Source organism: Scyliorhinus torazame, chromosome 6 (assembly GCF_047496885.1).
Source record: "Scyliorhinus torazame isolate Kashiwa2021f chromosome 6, sScyTor2.1, whole genome shotgun sequence".
Lineage (NCBI taxonomy): Eukaryota > Metazoa > Chordata > Chondrichthyes > Carcharhiniformes > Scyliorhinidae > Scyliorhinus > Scyliorhinus torazame.
Window position 1 is genome coordinate 204,071,080 of NC_092712.1, and position 21,888 is coordinate 204,092,967.

General features: G+C 47.1%; 1 protein-coding gene across 3 annotated transcripts in view; it reads left to right on the top strand.

Annotated features, from left to right (window-relative positions):
- Nucleotides 1-21,888, top strand: part of nr1d2b (nuclear receptor subfamily 1, group D, member 2b) — a 51,115-nt gene that overhangs the window by 12,018 nt on the left and 17,209 nt on the right. Inside the window, exons 2-4 of one of the 3 annotated variants that reach the window (XM_072509311.1) lie at nt 19,668-19,847; nt 19,940-20,215; nt 20,364-20,452. In XM_072509311.1, coding sequence (XP_072365412.1) covers nt 19,799-19,847; nt 19,940-20,215; nt 20,364-20,452 — 414 coding nt within the window. In that variant the 5' untranslated portion in view covers nt 19,668-19,798. The remainder of the gene's footprint in view (nt 1-19,667; nt 19,848-19,939; nt 20,216-20,363; nt 20,453-21,888) is intronic. The other 2 variants (XM_072509310.1, XM_072509312.1) reach the window with 2 other exon arrangements.

The window sequence follows — 21,888 nt, forward strand, 5'->3', positions numbered from 1 at the left end:
CAGCAGACGCCATCTCCATGGCCCTGCACTCTACCCTGGAACACTTAGATAACAAAGACACCTATGTCAGACTCCTATTTATCGACTACAGCTCAGCCTTCAACACCATCATTCCTACGAAACTCATCTCCAAATTCGGTGGCCTTGGCCTCGGCTCCTCCCTCTGCAAATGGATCCTGAATTTTCTAACCCACAGGCCACAATCAGTAAGGATAGGCAACAACACCTCCTCCACGATCGTCCTCAACACCGGTGCCCCACAAGGCTGTGTCTTCAGCCCCCTACTATACTTCTTGTACACCTATGACTGTGTAGCCAAATTCCCCATCAACTCGATTTTCAAATTTGCTGATGACACCACAGTGGTGGGTCGGATTTCAAACAATGATGAGACAGAGTATAGGAATGAAATAGAGAATCTGGTGAACTGGTGCAACGACAATAATCTCTCCCTCAATGTCAACAAAACGTAGGAGATTGTCATCAACTTCAGGAAATGTAGTGGAGAACATGCCCCTGTCTACATCAATGGGAACGAAGTAGAAAGGATCGAGAGCTTCAAGTTTTTAGGTGTCCAGATCACCAACAACCTGTCCTGGTCCCCCCGTGCCGACATTATAGTTAAGAAAGCCCACCAACGACTCTACTTTCTCAGAAGACAAAGGAAATTTGGCATGCCAGCTACGACTCTCACCAACTTCTACAGATGCATCATAGAAGCATTCTTTCTGGTTGTATCACAGCTTGGTATGGAGCCTGCTCTGCCCAAGACTGCAGGAAACTACAAAAGGTTGTAAATGTAGCCCAGTCCATCACGCAAACCAGCCACCCATCCATCGACTCTGTCTACAATTCCCGCTGCCTCGGAAAGGCAGCTAGCATAATTAAGGACCCCACGCACCCTGGACATACTCTCTTCCACCTTCTTCCGTCAGGAAAAAGATACCAAAGTTTGAGGTCACGTACCAACCGACTCAAGAACAGCTTCTTCCCTACTGCCATCAGACGTTTGAATAAACCTACCTCGTATTAAGTTGATATTTTCTCTACACCTTGCGATAACTGTAACATTATATTCTGCAGTCTCTCCTTCCTTCCCTATGTACGGTATGCATTGTTTGTACAGCATGCAAGAAATAATACTTTTCACTGTATACTAATACATGTGACAATAATAAATCAAATCAAATCAAAATCAATCTCTCCTGCACCCCGCATTGCTTCTCTCCCATCCTCATCCCCAGTCCCCCCCCAGTACCCCGCACCCAACCCAATGCAAGAAACCCAAAATGGTCCCCCCCATACAGAACATTCTCAAACCGCCCCACCCCAACCCACAACAACCCCTCATGCACTGTACAGAGCATAAGAAACTGTGCAATGCAATTAAACATTATACTCGCAGCACTGAAGGGGCCCCCTCCGAAAATAGCAACTTAACTTCAATACAAAAAAGAGGGTTGTGCAACCATTCTCCCCCATAACAACCTTTCCCAATCGGCAAACACAAAGATGTAACAAAATTTAACAGAGACAAAACTACCACCCACCCACCTTTCACTTTCAGCCCACCCCCAACTTCTGTTCCTTAATAAAGTAATTTGTCTCTGCCGGTGTCCCAAAGTTATACTCTCGGCCCTCGAAAGTGACCCAAAGTTTGGCCAGGTAAAACACCCCAAACCGACTTTGGCATCAGTACAACACTGCTTGAACCCCGCTGCCCCTTGGCCAACTCGCGGCAACGTCCTGATAAAGCTGGATTTGGTTTCCTTCCCAATCGCAATCCCGCTGCGATCTGGCCCAGCTCAGGATCTTTTCCTTGTCCTGGAACTTGTGGATACGCACAATCACCGCTCCCGGCAGCTCCCGGGCTCTTGGCTTCTGCCTCAGGGACCTGTGAGCCAGATCTACCTCCGGAGCCTTGTCCAGCACCTTCTTGTCCACCAACCTGGCTAGTATCCTCACCAAAAAAGAAAATGCTGGAAAATCTCAGAAAGTCTGACAGCATCTGCAGTGAGAGAAAACAGCTAATGTTTCGAGTTCATATGACCCCTTGTCAAAGTATCGTCACCATTTAGCCTGTTGCACTCGTTCCTTCTACTCTCTCCGGTAGGCCCACAATCTGAAGATTCTGCCGGCTAGACCTGTTTTCCTGATCCTCTACCTTTGCTTGCAGTGTCTTACACATGTCCACCAGGATCGTAATCTCCGCTTCCAGCTTCACAGTCCGGTCACTCTGGTCGGACACCACTGGCTCCACTTCTTGGATCGTCGCCCCCTGCACCTCCAGGCACTTCTCCACCCGTTCCAGTGTCCAGCGAAGAGGTACCACTGTCCCCTCAATCACCTTTGACCAATCACTCTGCATTTATTTAGGCTGCTGCTGAAATCCGTCCTTAATGAAGCTTATCAACTCCATTGGCAGCTCTCCAGTCGACGCCGACCCTGCCCCCTCTGCCATTTTTCCAATGATACTGCGCCACGAGTCTCTTCCAACTCTTTGGCCAGGGCTCACTGTCTTCTGTCGAGTTTGATAACCCGCAGACATGCCCACCCAGGTGAGAACTGACCCCTCTCCACTCTCCGCGCAACCTTTCTGCCAAAGTTCGGGTAAAAGGGTACAAAACCAATGCCTTCAAGCAGGAGCCATCATGTGTGCGACCACTCACTCCATGGCCGCCACCGGAAGTCTGGGTATAGGATATTTAGGAAGGGGACAGGAAAAGGTGAGGGATGGCTCTTTTAGATAATTGTAATATTAACATAATAGAGAGGGATGGTCTAATTTCAGGAAATCAGGATGTGAAACCGTTTGTGTATAGATAAGAAATGGTAACGGCAAAAAGTCTTATAGGTATGGTGTATAGGCCTTCTAACACTAACCATATTGTAGGGTGGAGCATAAAGGAAGAAATAATTGGAACTTGTCAGAAAGGAACAGCGATAATCATAGGAAATTATAATTTACATATAGACTGGAAAAGTCAGATGGGCAAAGGTAGAGTAGATGAGGAGTTCAGAGAATGTTTCTGGGATAGTTTCTTAGAACAGCACGTTCTGGAGCCAACCAGAGAGCTGGCTATACTGGACCTTGTATTGTGTAACACAATTAAGTAATTAATGATCTCATAGTGAAGGTGTCCTAGCAACCATAATTATTGAATTTATATTCCGTTTGAGGGAGAGAGAAGTGGGTCTGAAACTATGTTTCTAAACTTAAATAAGGGCAATTATGAGGGCATGCAAGCTGAGTGAATTGGCTAATTAGGTTAAGAGATAGGTCAATAGAAATGCAGTGGCAAGCATTAAAGGGGATATTTCAGAATACACAGAAGAGATACATTCCAATGCGCAAAGAAATGTTCAAGGGATAGACCCGCCATCCGTGTTTAACTTTGATAATATTAAACTTAAAGAAAAAACATAATCATGCAAAGACAGGGTCAGAAGATTGAACAGAATATAAGGAACAGCAAAGGACTACAAGTTTAATAAGGAGGGAAAGATTAGCTTATGAGAGAAAACTAGTCTTAAATATAAGAACAAATAGTAAAGATTTTTTAAAGAATATTTTAAAAAGAAAAGAGTTAACAAAGTGAGCAATAGTCTTGTGGAAAATGAGTTTAGAGATTGGTTAATGGAAAACATGGAGATGGCAGATTAATAATGAACAGGTATTTTGCATAAGACTTCATTATAGAGGATGCAAGTAACATACCAGAAGCAGCAATAAACCAGGAAATGGAAGGGAGGGAGGAACTCAGGAAAATTATAGTCACCAGGGAAGTGGTACGGAGTAAAACGTTGGGGTTACGGGCTGACCAGTTCCTGGGTCCTGAAAAATTCATCCTAGTGTCTTTAAAGAGGGATCTGGGTCCCCTCGTGCATGTATCACAAAAGGCACAGCAAATAATTAGAAAATCTAACAATGTATTGCGAGGGGAATAGAATAAAAAAGTAGAGAGACTATACTTCAGTTGTACGGGACACTCAAAGACCACATTTAGAATACTGTGGACAATATTGGTCTCCTTATTTAAGGATGGATATAAATGCGTTGGAAGCAGTTCAGATAAGGTTTACCAGACTAATAGCTGGAATGGGCAGATTGTCTTATGAGGAAAGATTGGACAGTCTAGACTTGTAACCGCTGGAGCTTCGAAGCGCAAGAGGAGATTTGATTGAAACATGAGATCCTGAGGGGTCTTGACAAGGTGGATGTGAAGAGGATCTAGAACTAGAGGTCACTGTTTAAAAAACAGATGAGGTGAAATAATTTCTCTCAAGAGGCTATTGACTCTTTGGAACCCTCTTCCTGAAAAGGTAGTGGAAGCAGAGCCTTTCAATACTTTCAAGGCAGAGGTGGATGTATTGTTGGTAAGCATGGGGGTAATAGATGGGATGCAGATTTGAGGTTACTATCAGTTTCAGCCATGATCTTATTAATTACCGGAACAGGCTCGAGGGACTGAACCCAACCTACTCCTGCTTCATGTTTGTATGTAAATTGAAACAAAAGGTTGGCAGGAAAAAATGCAATTGAACAACTGGCTGCTTTTAAAGAGGAGTTGGATTAGATACAATCATTTTATATTCCATTAAGGGGGATTGGGAAGGCAACCAAAATCACAATACTCTGGATGCCAAAAGAGATAGAGAGTAAGATGAAGCAGTAAAAGTGAACATACCACAGATTCCAGGTTGATAATATCAGTGAGAACCAGGTTGAATTGTTAAGTTCTGAGCGAGAAATGAAATGGGAAGAAAGGGAGAGTATCATAATAGAATAGCAGCCACTGTAAAAGAGGATCCAAAAGTTTTGTGTAGGTAGATATATTATGGCTGGGTAGCAACAGGTGTGGTCCAAGTAAGCACCAAAAAGGAAGCCAACACATGGAGGAAGCGGGCATAGTCGAGGTACCTGATGACTACTTTGTACCTGTCTTAGAGAGTACTGCGAAAGCCTCAGGAAAAGGCGGTAGTTGAGATACTGAGTGGATAAAAATTGAGGAGTATATACTGGAAAGACCGGTATTACTTGAGGCAGGTAAGTCACCACGTTAGGATGGCATGTATTCTAGGTTGATGAGGGAAGAAAAGGTGGAAATTGCAGAGATGCTGGCCACAATCTTACAATCTCCTGTTAGATCCAGACAGCGACCACAGGGAAGCGATGATGAAAGCAACAAAATTTTAATTACACAATAAACTACGATATACAGTTCCACTCCCCGAAGGGTCTCCTGCGTCGACCCATATCCAGGTCAGGGTCTGTATGTCCGCTTGGCTTCCCTTATTAAGGGAAACCCTGCCCCTTTAATGGGAAAGCTCTTATTATCATCCAAGGTCATGGGGAACCTGACAGTCCACACCCCGTGACCCTCATGAGGGTTCCGACATTCGTTTTTCCCCCCTCGCCCAAAGACCGGAACGGCCACAATGGGTTGTCAGGCAGGATCTCTGGCCCTCTTTGCCCTGAGTTGGCACTCGGGCGGCGTCGGTGCGGGTCCTGGCAGCGTGTAGCAGACGAGGGAATCGTCATTTTAAAGCCGAGCGCCTAAACTACGCCATCTCCAATGCACCGGTATCCATGTCCTGGACCTTGGCAGCCGCAGGTGGTTGCGTCTCCATATGGAATCTGAGTCCTCCGCATCCAACATCTCAGCATCCTGGGGTTCTTGGACCTGTGGTGGTGGCTCTGATGCCAATGGTGATGGAGATGGCAACAACGCTGCCCAGCACGGAGCATGGCTGTGGAGGTGATTCACGTGCCGATTTGATTCTCGACCCTGCGCCAATACCATGTCTGACACCGGGCCTGACTGCTTAAGCACGACGCCTGTGACCCACAAGACTCTGTCGCCAAAATTTTGGGTGTGCAGATGTCGCCTGGCGAAAAACTCCGAAGGGTCATATGCTTGCCTGAATCCAATTCGGACCATTTCTGCCCGCTGTGGACCTTCCCACCAATATCCAACACGAGGCTCCGGCATGTGCTTCGGCGCTGCCCCAGGAGCAACTCTGATGGAGCCACCCCAGTGGTGGCATGTGTAGTCCTATTACCGAAGGGGAAACTGGCCAGGTATGCCTCAACAGAACCTCTAGTCTGTTTCTGCAGCCCCACATGAATGTCTGGATCGCCCCTCAGCCAACCCGTTTGATGCCGGGTGGTATAGTGCGGTGCAGTCGTGGCGAATCCCAATGTCCGTAGAAATGTCCCAAAGTCTGTGCTGTTGAACGCCGGCTGCTTTTCCAAGATGAGGACCTCTGGTATGCCGTGCATGCAAAACGTCTGTGGGAACCGTTTGATCGTGGTCTTGGAGGTCGTCGAAAGCACTCGGTGAACATCCATCCATTTTGAGTGGGCGTCGACTAGGGTCAGGAACATTGATCCCCGGAAAGGGTCAGCAAAATTCGATGTGAAGCTGAGACCAAGGTCGCCCTGGCCATTCCCAAGGGTGGAGGGGAAGTTTCTGGTATTCCTGGCCCAGCCTGCACTGCTGGCCGAGCTTCTCTATATTGGTGTCGATGCCTGGCCACCATATGTCGCTGCGGGCCAGCATTTTCATTTTAGACACTTGGGGTGACCGTTATGGAGATCCTGCAAAATGGGGGCTCGGCCCTTCGTCGCGATGAAGAAATGCATCCTCCATAGAAGAATACTGTCTTCTGTACTGAGCTCCATGATCTTTGTCGTGAAGGCTTTCAGGTCATCGGGCAATGCACGGTGTTGGGGCCTGTACAAAATGATGTGCCAGACAAGGGCTTGCTGGCGGTCCTTCTGTGTCCAAGCATGGATTTGGGATACTGTGATGGGCAATGTGTCCGTAAAATGTAAAGCTGTGACGACCTCATCGGGGCAAGTGGGTGCCGACGGCCTGGTAGGTTGGGGAGGCTGACTCAGAGCGCCCACATGAGGGATATTCGTCCCAAGGCGGTGTTCCAGCACATATTCGTAAGCCGACAACCGTAAAGCCCCATCGCTGGATCAGCGCGGACAAGACAGGAGGGACGGCCCACTCCTCTTTGAACAGCCCCATCAAGGGTTTGTGATCCGTCAATACCGTGAAAACATGCCGATAAATGTATTAACCACAAACACTACGGCCAAACCCTCCTGCTTGGGCACGGCAAGAGATCGAGAGACGAATCCTTGCCGTCCATTCGGTGAGGCAGAACAGAGGTTTGGCAGGGTCGAAGTGCGTAAGCAGTCTTGAAGACGAGAGCTATTTCTTTACCTGTTACGGCCGACTCCATGTCCATATCTGGCCCTTCAGCAAATGGCGCAGGGCGGGGGGGCCAACAGGGTTGCAAAGTTCGGGATGAACTTCCCGTAATACTGTATGAGTCCAAAGAATGACCAGAGTTCCGTGGGGCCGTCCAGAACGGGGCCCTGTCGAATTGGGCTGGATTCTCCGCCGGTGGGATGCTCTGTTTTGCCGGCAGCCCGGGGGTTTTCCGACGCTGTGGGGCTGCCCCACAATGGGAAACCCCATTGACTTGCCAGCGTAACGGAGCATCCCGCCAGCGGGGTGAAACGGAAATGTGGCGGGATGGAGAGTCCAGCCCCTTGTCTTTGACTACTGGGCTGCTTCAGTTCACGCGGTAACCGAGGTACGTAACCTCCCGAGCACGGAACACGGACTTCTCCCTACGGAGTCTAAACTCAATGGCTGAGAAACAACGGAGCATCTCATTGAGATTCCTCAAATGTTCCTGGTCCGGCGTCCCTGTTATCAGCGCGTGGTCAAGGTAGACAGTGACGCTTAGACAGGTAAATCCTGCTGTAGATTTTCCATTACCCGCTGGAATATCGCGCAGGCCGATGATACCCCGAAAGGCAATCTGGTATATTCATACAAACCCAATGTGTATTTACTGTCACGTATTTCCTGGGCCCGGGGTCCAAAATCAACTGGAGATAAGCGTGGCTCAGGTCGAGCTTCCTGGAGGAATCACCTTCGCTGAGTTTTGCATAAAGGTCGTCTATCCGTGGTACTGGGTAACGGTTCAACCAGGAAACTCGGTTGACCGTCATTTTGTAATCCCCGTAAAGCCATACAGTGCCATTGGGTTTTAGCATGGGTACGACTGGCGCTGTCCAATCCGCGAACGGTACAGGCAGATGATGCCCAAACTCCAACCGGATGAGCTCAGCATCCACTTACAGATGTAGTGCATATGGAACTGGGCGGGCCTGAAAATAACATGGCTGCGCGGATTGATCTACGCTGATTTTTGCCATGGCTCTCCACATGGTGCCCAACTCCTTTTGGAAAACCTTGGGGAATTTTGCCAGTATGGCGTCCAGCCCATCTGGGCGCATATGACAAACCTACTGCCAATCGAGACGGAAATGTTTCAGCCAGTCTTGGCACGGTAAGGTCACCATCTCGCACCATGACTAACGACAAACAGGTGGACAGATTGCTGTCACTTGACACCAACCACTGAGGTTCCGGAAATCACCAACAGTTCTCCGGTATAGGTGGCTAATCGAGCGTCTGTGTCCTGCAAAGAAAAGGCTTGGATTCACGACTGGATTCGATCAAAAGTGCAGCAGCTGACAACGGAGACGGCACCCCCTGCATTCAACCCCATCAAGATCTGGTGGCCATTTACGCGGAGCATGACTTGTATTGGTGCTACCCTCGGTGGAGCAATGCAATTTAGTTGTTGGCAGTCATCAGCAGTCTTGTGCACAAATCATGGCTGAGCCAGAGTAGGGTGGCTGTACCTAGCGGGGCGGGAGGGCGGACCATCTCTCCAGTGTCTCTCACCATGGTCCCAGCGGCCATATGCGATTCCCATCTTGGTGGTCTGGGTCTTCCAGGTCAGGGGAAAACACCTGTCTAGCATTCTGGTCCATCTGACATTGGTCTGGTTCTCAGCGGTTGCGCCCCCAGGGTTGGGGTTGGAATTGTGAAATCCCAAGTTTCTTTACCCGTCAGTCTGGCCTCAATAAAAGTCGAGATGGATTTGCAGGTACAGCATTAGTTATTTTATTTAGCATGCAAGCTTTCCTCAATTCTCAGGAGCACGAAGCACATCCTGCTTCGTAGACTTCTGGAATCAAGTGAGGCTGTAGAACAAAGGAGTCTGTACTGATACATTCAAATGGCATCAAGTTTCACATACACGATGCCCATAGGTCATCCTATATCCCTCCTGACCTGTTGATATATTCTGATTGGCTCACTTCCAATCCCTTCCTCTGGCCCCTATTACCCAGCATCCTTTTCTCCTCCTTTAGTGGACACACCTCTTCCTGCTTTGCCATACGGTCTGAAATCCTTTGTCTGTGAACTCACCAGAATGAGACTGGCCTATCTCTACATTACAGTAACTAATATCTCTAAAGTAACTATTTTATATCACATTCATCATTCCCTCCTTTTATCATTCCACGATAACCGAACTATCCAATCCATAGCTACGGTCCCTCATCTAAAAAGATCCATCGCTGCATTTCCAATTCCTGGCTTAGCCCCCCTTCATCTGCTGCACCCTCATGGATTTTAACAGTTAAGATTTTAGGGGCGTTGATCTGTTCCAGTGCACCCCGCATTCTACCCATCACACATTTAAGGATGGCTAGGCCCACAAAGATGCAGCCGATAGCCAGCACTAAATACATGGCCATATTTATCAACCAGTCCTTCCAACCTCCAAATCCCCAGTTACCCCAAGAGCCAGGATCCTGCATTCCGTCCAGGTGATCCCGTATGTGATCCATAAATTTAGTGATGTTAGCAGTCAAGTCCTGAACTCCCATGATACACTTGCCCTGCACTATGGCGCATACCCCACCCTCACGGGCCAGAAGATAGTCAAGAGCATACCGGCTCTGCATTGCAAACAACCGTAGCTGAGACAATTCCTTGGTTATTGCCCCGAGGGCTCCCAAGGTTTCATTTCCCAAGATGGTAAGGCCACAAATAAAATAATTCCTATTGCTGACAGCCAAGGAACCCCCCACACCTCCCAGTGTCAAGACGCTCAGAATCCTCCACCCGGCTGAGTGGCCCCGGTTGGGTGCGAGAACCTGAGGTTCTCGCAAAATTCAGCCGAGACTGCCCGGCATGCTAACTGATTATGCAGCTTCCACGCCGAAGGGCAGGGGACTGTGGTAGGGACTAGAGTCCCAATAGCAATTTGGCGGGGAAATGGGGGTGACAAAACATTGGTAGCTGTGCCATTAAATAAAAAGTAGTATCCTTGTTCCGTGTGCAGGCTAGCATCACAATCAGTATATCGGTTGCATAAGGATCCCCCAGTAGCCCAGTTTATCCAGCTTCGAAACGCCCATTCGGGCCGCCTAGCAATGCGGAAAGCCCTAGTCCCAACAGTGAAATGAGAGACATTCGCCCAGCCACAAAGGAGCTGGAGGCCGGCGTTCAATGGAACGCAAGTGGTGTTGTAACAAACGCATTGGCCAGACGCCTGGGTGATATGGCACCTCCTGTCCGTACAGGTGGGGAACAGACATGTTATATTTGTTTCCACCTCTACCAGCAAACAGCCGTATCCTTCACTGCTGAAACAATTCTCGTACGACCGGGAATCCCTATTGGGAGTGAAGTGGCTAGGTATATATGCCCTCCACCGTTGCAGCCTATCATACTGTGAATGGGAATTATCCCGAGGAAGGGGAAGGCAAATAGCCGGTGGTGCTGAACCCGGATCGTAAGGAAGAGTGACTTGCTCGGGCAGTGGCTCGGAATGCTGACAATGAACCACCGTTTTGGAGTGCCCCAAAGCGGTGAAACAGAAAATAACCTAGACACTGCTGCGGGGTTCGGGTAGCAGACAACCCGTCCGTGGCCATACAAGCGATGGTAAGTCTGGTAGAAGAGATTCATACTACCCAGGTTTTCCTCAGTTTGGCCTTTAACTAACTTAAGTGTATCTCCCGGTAACCTACGTTCTAGCTGTACTTCCCTTCTCACACGCCCCGTCCTCTCTCTAGTCCCTCTCTCTTTCTCATAGCCTCTTCCTACGCTCTCCTGACGGCCTGATGTTACCTTTATAGCACCAATCTTAACACATCCAAAATCAAATTTACATGTATTCCAAAAACAAGGCAATGTCCATATAATGTTCCCTTCCCATCGCCGGGACCGGTGCAATTGCTTCATGAGTCCTGCATTCTCCTTAACTTTGACGACCTTCCATGAGTCGATACCATGTCCTCGTATATGGGGGCAGCGAAGAACATCACCTTTGCATAGGTGATGTATCCTTGTAGATTGGTTGGGGTTACAAATGTAGTTAATATTCCCCTTTTCCATGTCCGTCGCCAATAACACTCCAAGCGAAGTGAGGCCAAATATCACACAGACGGTGCGTAGCCACCCCATCATGCTCCACACCTGGAGAAGGGAGGCAGGTTAGTATCCGACCTTTTACAGTAGTGGAGATGGACTCAATTTACAGTGATGAAGGTGGACCCAAGCACTTCGCCCCTCCACTTTAACTGCTGTGGGGGTGGTAAGGAGAACTTGGAAGGGCCCGTCCCATCGCGGCTCCGACCCCTTCCTAGTCCAATTTTTGACCATGACATAACTGCCGGGCTGGACTGAAAGTGAGCTAGGTACTGGGGACGATGGCTGGTGAGCTGCGCGGACCTGGCCATGGAGCTCCTTGAGCCCTCTGCGTGAGGGCTAGAACATAGGTGGTCATCTCTTCAGTCATATGGTGAAACTGAACCCGTCTGGGAACCTGCAGGCTCCAGGGAGTTCTAAGAGGCCTGCCATAAAGAATCTCGGCAGGAGAGAGCCGGGCCGGTCCCGCAGGTGTAACCCGCAGCTGGAAGAGGGCAACGGGGAGCAACTTAAGCCATGTCAGTCCCGTGTCTGCTCTTAATTTAGCCAATTTAGTTTTGAGGGTCTGATTGTGTCTCTCAACCAACCCGGCCGCCTGCGGTCTGTAAGCACAGTGTAACTGCTGGCGTATGCCCAACTGGGAGCAAAACTCCTTGTTAATTTGTCCAATAAAATGAGGCCCATTATCAGAACTTAACTGAGCTGGTATACCGTACCGGGGAATGATTTCCCGCATCAAGACTTTAACCACAGTAGCAGCTTTATTATCGATAGTCGGATACGCCTCGACCCATCTGCTGAACACATCCACAATGACCAAAACATATTTATAACATTGACACCTTTCCAACTCAATGTAATCCATTTGGAGCGTCTCAAAGGGACCACTGGGCAATGGGGTTTGCCCCATCCCACAAGGGATACCTTTTCCGGTGTTATATTGCTGACAAATCAAACACCGATTACTGATACTCTGGGCCAACCCCTGCATTTTAGGGTGCCACCAAGTGTCCAGCAACAAATCACTAGTCCCCCGAGCCCCACAATGAGTTGCAAAGTGTACACATTCGATGACTCATAAAGCCAGTACATCAGACATACAAGTTTGATGTGCTGGCGTGGTCCATAAAGAGGAAACAGAATCATATGTACAACCTAACCGTTTCCACATTTGTTTATCACTCTCAGGAGCGTCCTCCTGTAACCTTATGACGTCTTGGATGGTTGGCATTGACTTGTCAGAAGCAGACATATTTATAGTAGATCATTTAGTCTGACTTAACATTTTAGGCACCATCACTTGCTGAATTTGCGCGGCTGTCCGCGCTGCACAATCTGCTTGTTCATTACCAATGTCAACTGGGGTCTTACCATTTGTGTGGGCAGCGCATTTAATAACGGAAATCTGCGCGGGCATAAGGAGGGCCTGCAGTAGGTCATTAACTAAACCCCGGTGGGATATTTGACCACACATAATCATGTCAGGTTGTTCTGACGAAATGTCACTAAATCGCCCCTTATTGTGGTAGTTTCCTGAATCAAGGCTAAACAGTCGTGGCCAGGTGCGTCTTCATGGACAGGGGGACCACTAAGAAAACAGGCTGGATTGATAGTGGTACAGTGTTTAAATGTCAGACGTGGATTGTTCAAAAGGTATACCTCATACCTATTCTGACGAGCTGCGGTAAGATGCTGAGTCTGCAGTTGCCTCAGTAGTGCGATGACCGAGTGGGAGCTCTACACCGTAATATCCTGTTGGAGGGTGAGAGCATGTAACGGCTATGCGATGGCATTGATTGAACGTAAATCCTGTACTAATCGGTACTGGTCTGGTTTGGCTAGTTTAGGCACAGCAAGTATGGGGGTGTTACATTCTGATTGGCAAGGGACCAAAATACCCCGTTGCAACAGCTCTTGAATTAATTTGTCTATAGACGGAGCAGCTTGGGATTTCAGGGGGTATTGCCGAATGGAAGGTAGCTTTACATGATCCTTAATCGTTACCTTAATAGGTGTAACATTTGTCTTTCCCACTTGTGATGGGTATTCCGCCCAGACCTGTGGATTGACATATTCCAAAACATCATGTCCCCAGTGATGCTGCAGTCGAGTATTAATTGTATCAGGGACCTCAAAATATTTTATGGCAGTGCCGTCCGGCATGACTTGAAGTGCGTACTCTGTTGGATCCGAATGATCCACTGCCCTCCTTACCATTTGCCCCAGATCCCTGGCATGGTACTGGTCGTGGACCTGACGTGTAATATGAGGGCTTACCGAAGCTGACTGTGGCCATAAATGTGGTGATATTGTAACAAAATTGGCTGTACCTTCTTTTCCCGTGACTATGGCTGTACCTTTGACTGGCCATTCGGTCCCAATTAATGGCCGGTATTTGTCCTCCAACTCCCTGTTTTGTCCAGTTCTGTCATAGGCCAGGGTAACGTGATGCAGTGAATGTTCAGTGTCTAACGTCCACCATTGGGGGGTGATAGAAATATAGCACTGTTGTCTCATCCTCTATGATTTAACCGTTACTCCCTCGTCTCCGCACTCTAGCTGTAGCTGGAAGATACACAGTAAATCTCGGGCCAACAAGTTACAGTCCAATCCAGTAGTCACTACAAACTGATGATCTGCAGACTTATTCTTGTAAGTGACTGTCACAGGTTCAGAAATAGGATACTCACACACCTGTCCTTGGAACCCCGACAATTGCTGCGTGTGGTCGGATAATGGTAGTCGAAGTTCTGATTGCACAGAAGACATGGCTGCTCCAGTGTCGATTACAAATGAGTAATGTTGATCTCCTATCTGCAGAGAGATAATAGGTTCCCTGTCCGATTGGAGAGTCCTTATGACTAAATTAGCTAGTCAATCCTGTGTTGGGAAAGGGTTTGCCTGGGAGAAGTCAGTGTATCTCGTCTGTCCTCCCCTTGGTGGGTACCCCCTCCTTTGGGTCGGATAATCTCTTTCTGCTGCCTGTCTTTTAAAGGGGCATTCCTGTTGCCAGTGATCTGCACGGCCGCAGTTAAAACATGCATTGCTCCCTCTATATCTGCCCCGTCCTCTTCTCCCAGTAGACCAATGGCCCCTCAGAGGGGGCGGCGGTTGTAAAGCTGTTGATGCATATGGTGGGCCATAAAAAGGAGCTGAGGGTCCCTTTGAGTGGGTTTGGTATCCTCCCCCTCGCTGATCCACCCACCCAAAGTCACAATATTGGGGCTCCTGCTGGTAAACTACCATTTCTCCTGCTTGTTGGGGTTGCAGATCATCCTTTTTCATTACATACTCAGTCTTAACCTTTGTAACTGAGCCTCCTTCCTGGCCTACACCCTCCTTCCAATAAAATCTGACTGCCCTTGCCATCTGGGAAGGGTTGTTCTCTGTCCAATTCATGTTATTACATTTCACAGCAGTAGCCACAGAAGGTGGTAGGCAATGCATTAACATAGCACAATATTGAGGGGAATTCTGACCATTTTGATATAGCAAGTCGCCTGACTGCCCACGATAGATTTCATTAAAACGCTCCAGAAATTCCTCTGGCTCTTCAGTCTTCTTAGGTTTTAGGTCTAAGATAGCAGAAATATTTATGGGCTTTTGAAATGTGCTATTCAACGCATTCAGGATCTGTGTCCGTCTATCGTCGTCTAACGCATGGGCTTGCTGAAGTGCGGCGTGGCTAGCATAATTCAGGTGATTGGTATCTTCCTAATCGGCAACTGTCTCCGAGTCTCACCAGGGGGCACTCTAGCTATTTCCTCTGGTTCTTCCAAGACTTCGACGTCTCTCCCTGTCACTAGAGGGAGTTCATTCTCTTCAAAATCATCTGTTGCAGCTCCCTCTGTTCTGAAATTTGCGGTTTCCCCTTGGTTTGGAGGGATTTAGGTGGTATACTTAATTGTTTCTGGTTAGGATCAAGCCCTTCTCTTGCTGTCCGAGATCTGGTCCTAGAGCTAACTGGGCTTGCGGAACAGAGCTCCTCTTTCTCTACTGATCGTGAAGATGGTAAATCAGGACCCACACTATCAACGAAAAAGGGCTGGAGTTACTGGCATGATTGGAATCTGGGGAGCAGTGACTGGATATAAATTATTATACTCTGGTGGTTCTGGAATTAGTGCAGACAATGCTACAGGTGCAGTCAAAACTTTTACTGACATTTTTAAATTATTGAATTAATCATTTTCTGTCAATTCAAGGCCAGCCATTGAACTACGTAGCTCATCTTTTGTTTGACCCGAGACTTTCCTGTCTCTACTTGCGCGTTTTTTTGTTTTTTTTCTTGGCAAAACGATTGAAAAGGTTCTAACAGTGTTCTTTTAAAACTTAAAAATGTTTGAAAATTCAAATTGAATTACTGCAACTTGCAAGCTTAGCTCTGATCTCAACTCAGAACTAAATTTACGATTTGCTTAACACAACTTGTATAACATTTACAACTTAATTAATTCTTTACCTTAACAATTTTTCTTTTAACAAGTTTTTCTTATGTCCACAAAAATGTTGGCAAAGTCAACTATCATCTCCAGATTTACACTTTTTAAAATGGTGTCAGTGATCTTCTTTAAGTTTCTATTAATTCACAAATAAAATGAGATAAACATTATTTCAAGTAAGTAAAACTTAAGATTCTGGCAATTTCAATCAATTGCTTTCGAAAATAATAACTTTTATCAAAGAGGTGGAGAAACCCACTGGTTTCCTTTAATTAATTCAAAACGTAACTTTGCTGGAGTTCACTGACTCAAAGGAAAGGTATCCGATTACACTACAGGCTGCTGCTGTTATCTCAAGGCCTGAGTGAGAAGCACTGTCTGTCGTCTTTAACTTTGGCTGCTGCTGTTAACCCTTTGAGAGACTTCTGCTTCAACCAATATGCAGCATCCAGCTATATGAATGTTCTTGTCTTGAAATTTATCCAAGCAATTCCCCACAATCTCAACTAGTCCTCAGAACTGCGTTTTTCGCCACTACAGTCCAAGGGTACAATTTGTTTTTAGCTTAATCAACTATAGATTTAAAACACTCACACATGGAATTGAATCATCTTCAGATTTAAAAACACTCATTGAACTGAACCCTCATCCTGAGGTCACATCAGCCATAAAAACACTTATACTTGACTGAACCTCCATCTACTGAAGTCACATCAGCCATAAAAACACTTATACTTGACTGAACCTCCATCTACTGAAGTCCCATCAGCCATAAAAACACTTATACTTGGAATTGAATCATCATTTTAGATGCCCCATCAACCCAAAACCTAACCCAAGCCGAATCAACAATATGAAATCCCATCAATTAAATTTCTAATCCCCAGACTGACCTTTGATTTCGTCGAGACAATCTTTCCGTACCACCCGCGAGTGACCAGACTAATCAGACGATAAGAAGAGGGGAAAAATCAATGCGCGGTCATTTTCCAGCTGTACATTGTGGGCCCTTTTTCCCCATCCTCCTGTTCATAATCAGTCTAATTCTGATTTCGCAGTTGGTCAGAACCGTCTTGAGAAATCCCGGGTTTTCGGCACCAATTGTGAAATCCCAAGTTTCTTTACCCGTCAGTCTGGCCTCAATAAAAGTCGAGATGGATTTGCAGGTACAGCATTAGTTATTTTATTTAGCTTGCAAGCTTTCCTCAATTCTCAGGAGCACGAAGCACATCCTGCTTCGTAGACTTCTGGAATCAAGTGAGGCTGTAGAACAAAGGAGTCTGTACTGATACATTCAAATGGCATCAAGTTTCACATACACGATGCCCATAGGTCATCCTATATCCCTCCTGACCTGTTGATATATTCTGATTGGCTCACTTCCAATCCCTTCCTCTGGCCCCTATTACCCAGCATCCTTTTCTCCTCCTTTGGTGGACACACCTCTTCCTGCTTTGCCATACGGTCTGAAATCCTTTGTCTGTGAACTCACCAGAATGAGACTGGCCTATCTCTACATTACAGTAACTAATATCTCTAAAGTAACTATTTTATATCACATTCGTCAGAATCATCTGACCGAGAAGGCATTTCTCTACGTGCGGATAAACGCCCTAGACTGAGGACCTTCGTGCTCTGTAACTCCTTCACGCCTTGTTCCGCACTCATAGGATAGAGCTATTTTGATTGCCCTCTCCAAGTCCAACCGTGTTTCGGCCAATAGTTTTCTCTGAGTTGCCGCGTTGTGGATATCGCAAACCAGCCTGCTTCACAGCATTTCAGAGAGTGATGTCCTGAATTTGCAGAGCTCTGCAAGCTTCCGCAGGCAGGCTAAAAATTCCATCACGGACTATCCTTGGGCCTGGACGGTGATATGTGAGAGTACCTTTAGGAAATGGGTGTTTATCGGTGATGTCAGAGTGTGGGTGGAGCTGGGCTGTCTGTCAGCTTTTTACTTTTGTTTTAGGCTGTTTGCTGCAGGGCGTGTTTTAGTTTCGTTTTCAGAGCTGGATAGCTGGAGTCACAGCCAGAAGGGGTATTAGTCTCTCTATAATCTAAAAATTGTAAATCAATCCTTTGGTGATTTAAAACTAATAACAGCTCTCAGTAGTGACTTTAACCTGATGCCCTTTTGTTAAAAGTTATTTTTTAAGTCTTATGGATGTTAAAAGGACAGCTTAAGGATTACTTAGTGTTGTATACTTTGGGGTTGTATTTGAATTAATCGTTGCTGAGATGTTCACTGTATGTTTTAAAAAGGTTAACTTGAGTTCATAGAATAAACATTCTTTTGCTTCAAAAAATACTTTAACATTTCTGCTCTATCACACCTGTGGAGTGGGCCGTGTGGTCCCCATACCACAATCTATTAAAAGTTGTGGGTCAGGTGAACTCCATGATACACTTTGGGGTTCTCTAAACCCAGGCCCATAACAAATTGGAGGCTCGAGGGGGTTAAAGTCTATCTATTGGATTGGCTTAGTGAACTTAAACAGAAACACCGAATGATAATAGGCGGCCTGGGGTTGGATGTTTACCCACCAATGCGAACAAGCCCGTGAATGCCCAATTATCCGGTGTGTCGGGGTACATCAGGTTCTTGTCATGCTGTAAGTTGCAGCCCAACAAGCTGTGAGGAGGATGACTGCAATTAGTGTGCAAAATATTGCATTCGCCCCAAATATTGTGTCATGTCACTCATACCTGCATCAAAAGCCTCCCAACTTTCCAATGTGTGGCATGTCTGCCGTTGGTAAGGTGGTCTCCTGAGGCCGATGAAAAGTGGCCGAGTTCTGAGAAGATGGCGCCATAGGCAGCTCCATTTCATCATGATCGCCAGCGTTAGATCCACAAGAGCGACACAAGGAAGTGATGAAGAAAGCAACAAAAGTTTTAATTGCACGATAAACTACAATATACGACTCCACTCCCCGAAGGGTCTCCACATCCAAGGCGAGGTTTTTATGCTCGGTTGGTTTCTCTTGGTCAGGGGAAGCCCCGTCCACTAAACGGGGGAGCTCGTATTCATCTCAGGTCATGGGGAACCTGACCGTCCACACCCCGTGACTCTTGTGAGGGTTACAACATCTTGGATACAGGAGTTGTGCCAGCGGACGGGAGAATTACATATGTTAGACATATTCAAAAAAGGGTGTCAGGATAAACCCAGCAACTACAGACAAGTCAGTTTAACTTTGGTAGGGGAAACATTTAGAATTGATAATTTTGAACAAAAGTAATGTCACTTGGGCAAGTGTGGATTAATTAGGAATTAATTAATTAAAAAGGAAAGCCAGCATAGGCCTGCTAAAGCAAATTGTGTTTAATTCATCTGTTGGAGTTTTCTTTGGAAGTAACAGAGAGGGTTGGTGGGTGGGGTTATAGTTGATCTGGTCTATATGGATTTCCAAACTAATTTTGATAAAATAACCACATAGTATGTGGGTTTGGCCACAATTGGAGTACTGTGTCCAATTCAGGGCACAACAGATGTGGCCTTAGAGAGGAAAACTCGTTAGAATGGTACTAGGGGTGAGGATGTAGACAGATTGGCGAAGTTTTGGATATTCTCCTTGGAGCAGAGAGTTTTGATAGATGTATTGAAAATCATGTGGAGTCTAAACAGAAAGATGGTGAAAAATGGTTCCCATTGGCTGATGAGTCTGGAACTAGAGGACACAAATTTAAGGTGATTGACAAAAAAACCAAAGATGAAATAAAGTACAACGTTTTTACTCAGCCACTGGTTATGATCTGCAATGCACTGCCTGAATGAGTGATGGTGGCAGATTCAACTTATGACTTCCACTTATGACTCTTAGTACCAGGAGGGGAAAACAATTGTAGCACCCTGGGAAAAGGAGAGGGACAACAAGTGGTACTAACTGAACTGTTCTTACAGAGAGCCAGCATTGACTTGAGGAGCTGAATGGCTTCCTTATGTGATTCTAAGGGAAAAGAGATTTCTCTCTGGTCTTGCACTTCCTCGCACAGCTTTTCAGATCTGGTCAGAACAAGTCGATGAAATGAAACATGAGAAAAGTAAAATGTGGGAAACATTCACAACACCTCTTTGAAAAAGGCAAGTTTGAACAAAGTGTGAAGAAGGTCTAATCTGCCCAATTAACTTTCATAATTGACTGCCATTCTGTTTTTTTGTTCTTTTGAATGCAGGTGGTGTCATTACATATGTAAGTTCGTCAAGTTCCAGTTGTAGTCCTGTCTCTTATCACAGTGACAGTTCGGAGAACAGTTTCCAGCCAATCTCGTCTCCTGTTCCGTCATCACCGAACAGCTTTGTATCTGATAATCACATCAACCCCAATGACATGCTAGCTGATAACTGTGCATTGAAATTGGGAAGCTCCAGCAACATCCAGATTGCATGTTCAACTAAAGGGGATGGACCAAACACAAGCCCTCTGAGCAAAAGTACCAGTGGCATTACAAGTGAGTTGATAATTCTAATGATCACAGAATTATTCTGTTTTGACATCACATAATCTTTGATTAAAAAGAGAAATATGAGCTTTATTTTGTAACTAATAAGACGTTTCTATTGTTGTTATCCTATTGTTTTTGTGCTTGTTTTTTTAAGAAATTAATGGGATGATCCTTCTGTGTAAAGTTTGTGGAGATGTGGCATCTGGATTCCATTATGGTGTGCACGCATGCGAAGGTTGCAAGGTAAGGCGCTGTTTCTCTGTGAATTCAAATAAATAGTGAGCTATGGGGAGTGATTTAACTTTTTAGTCCGGTGTTTCCCGGTACTTGCAGCGCCAAAAACGACCCTGGTATTAAACGGGACTCTGCTTCATTTCTGGACCTCAGTGAGAAAAGCCCCTGCCGAGGCCGCACTTAGGCTCACTTCCAGCACTAACGAGCTTAGCTCGCCAGGGAAGGGATGGTGCTCCAACCTCTAGACCTCCTCCCCTACCGTGGCTTCCAGATCCCCCAACGCCCCAACTAAGGGGTCAACGAGCTCCACCCCATAAGGGTAGGGCACCCTCGGACCCGATAGCCAGCATAGGCAAGATGCCACATGGGCACCTTAGCCCTGGCAGTGCCCCTGCCATCCTGGCAGTGCTGCCTGGACACCCTGGCATGGCCAGTGTGGCACGTGGGTGACACTGCAAGGGTTCCCATGTGGCACTGCCAGGCTGGCAGTGCCACAGTACCTGGGTGGCATCGGGGATACCAGGGTACCACCCTGTCCAGGGCCCGGCCACCCAGGGGCCACTAATGGCCTGGGAGCCCCCCCCCCCCAATTGCTAGAGCGCATGGTCCACGTTTGTGGAATCTAGTGCTAAATGGCGCCTCTCGCGATTTCCGAGGCGAGACGATTAAATCCCACGCCTTGGGTAACTTCAGCGCGAGCTTGAACTTAACTGCACACTTAAATATGCAAATCTGGATCTTGTTGGATGTCGTGAGGCATAACAAGCTTTGTAAATCTTGCGAGATTTACTTTGTGTCCCGAGTTGGACGCAGCAAGGTTGTTAGAGCGTGTCCACTGTGTTACTCAGAAAGAGAACTCATCGTAAAGTATTCCAAGCAATATCCATATACTTATTGGACCAGTACTTGAATCCATAAAATTGATTAAAGTACTCATCTAAAGATTTTCTAGTATGTTGACATCCTCACATAGTTGTTTGACTGGGCAAAGAGACATTACATTATTGTGCTGCGGAAGAATCATGACTTATTAATAGAAAATGTATGTCCTGTCCATGGGCGTCATTCTCCAACCCCCCGCCGGGTTGGAGAATCGCCGGGGGCTGACGTGAATCCCGCCCCCGCCGGTTGCCGATGTCTCCGGCACCGGATATTCGGCGGGGGCGGGAATTGGGCCGCGCCGGTTGGCGGGGCCCCCCCGCTGGATTCTCCGGCCCGAATGGGCCGAAGTCCGGCCGATAAATTGCCTGTCCCGCCGGCGTGGATTAAACCACCTTTTGAACGGCGGGACAATGCGGCGTGGGCGGGCTCTGGGGTCCTGGGGGGGGGGCGCGGGGCGATCTGGCCCCGGGGGGAGCCCCCACGGTGGCCTGGTCCGCGATCGGGGCCCACCGATCCGCGGGCGGGCCTGTGCCGTGGGGGCACTCTCCCTTCCGCCTCCGCCA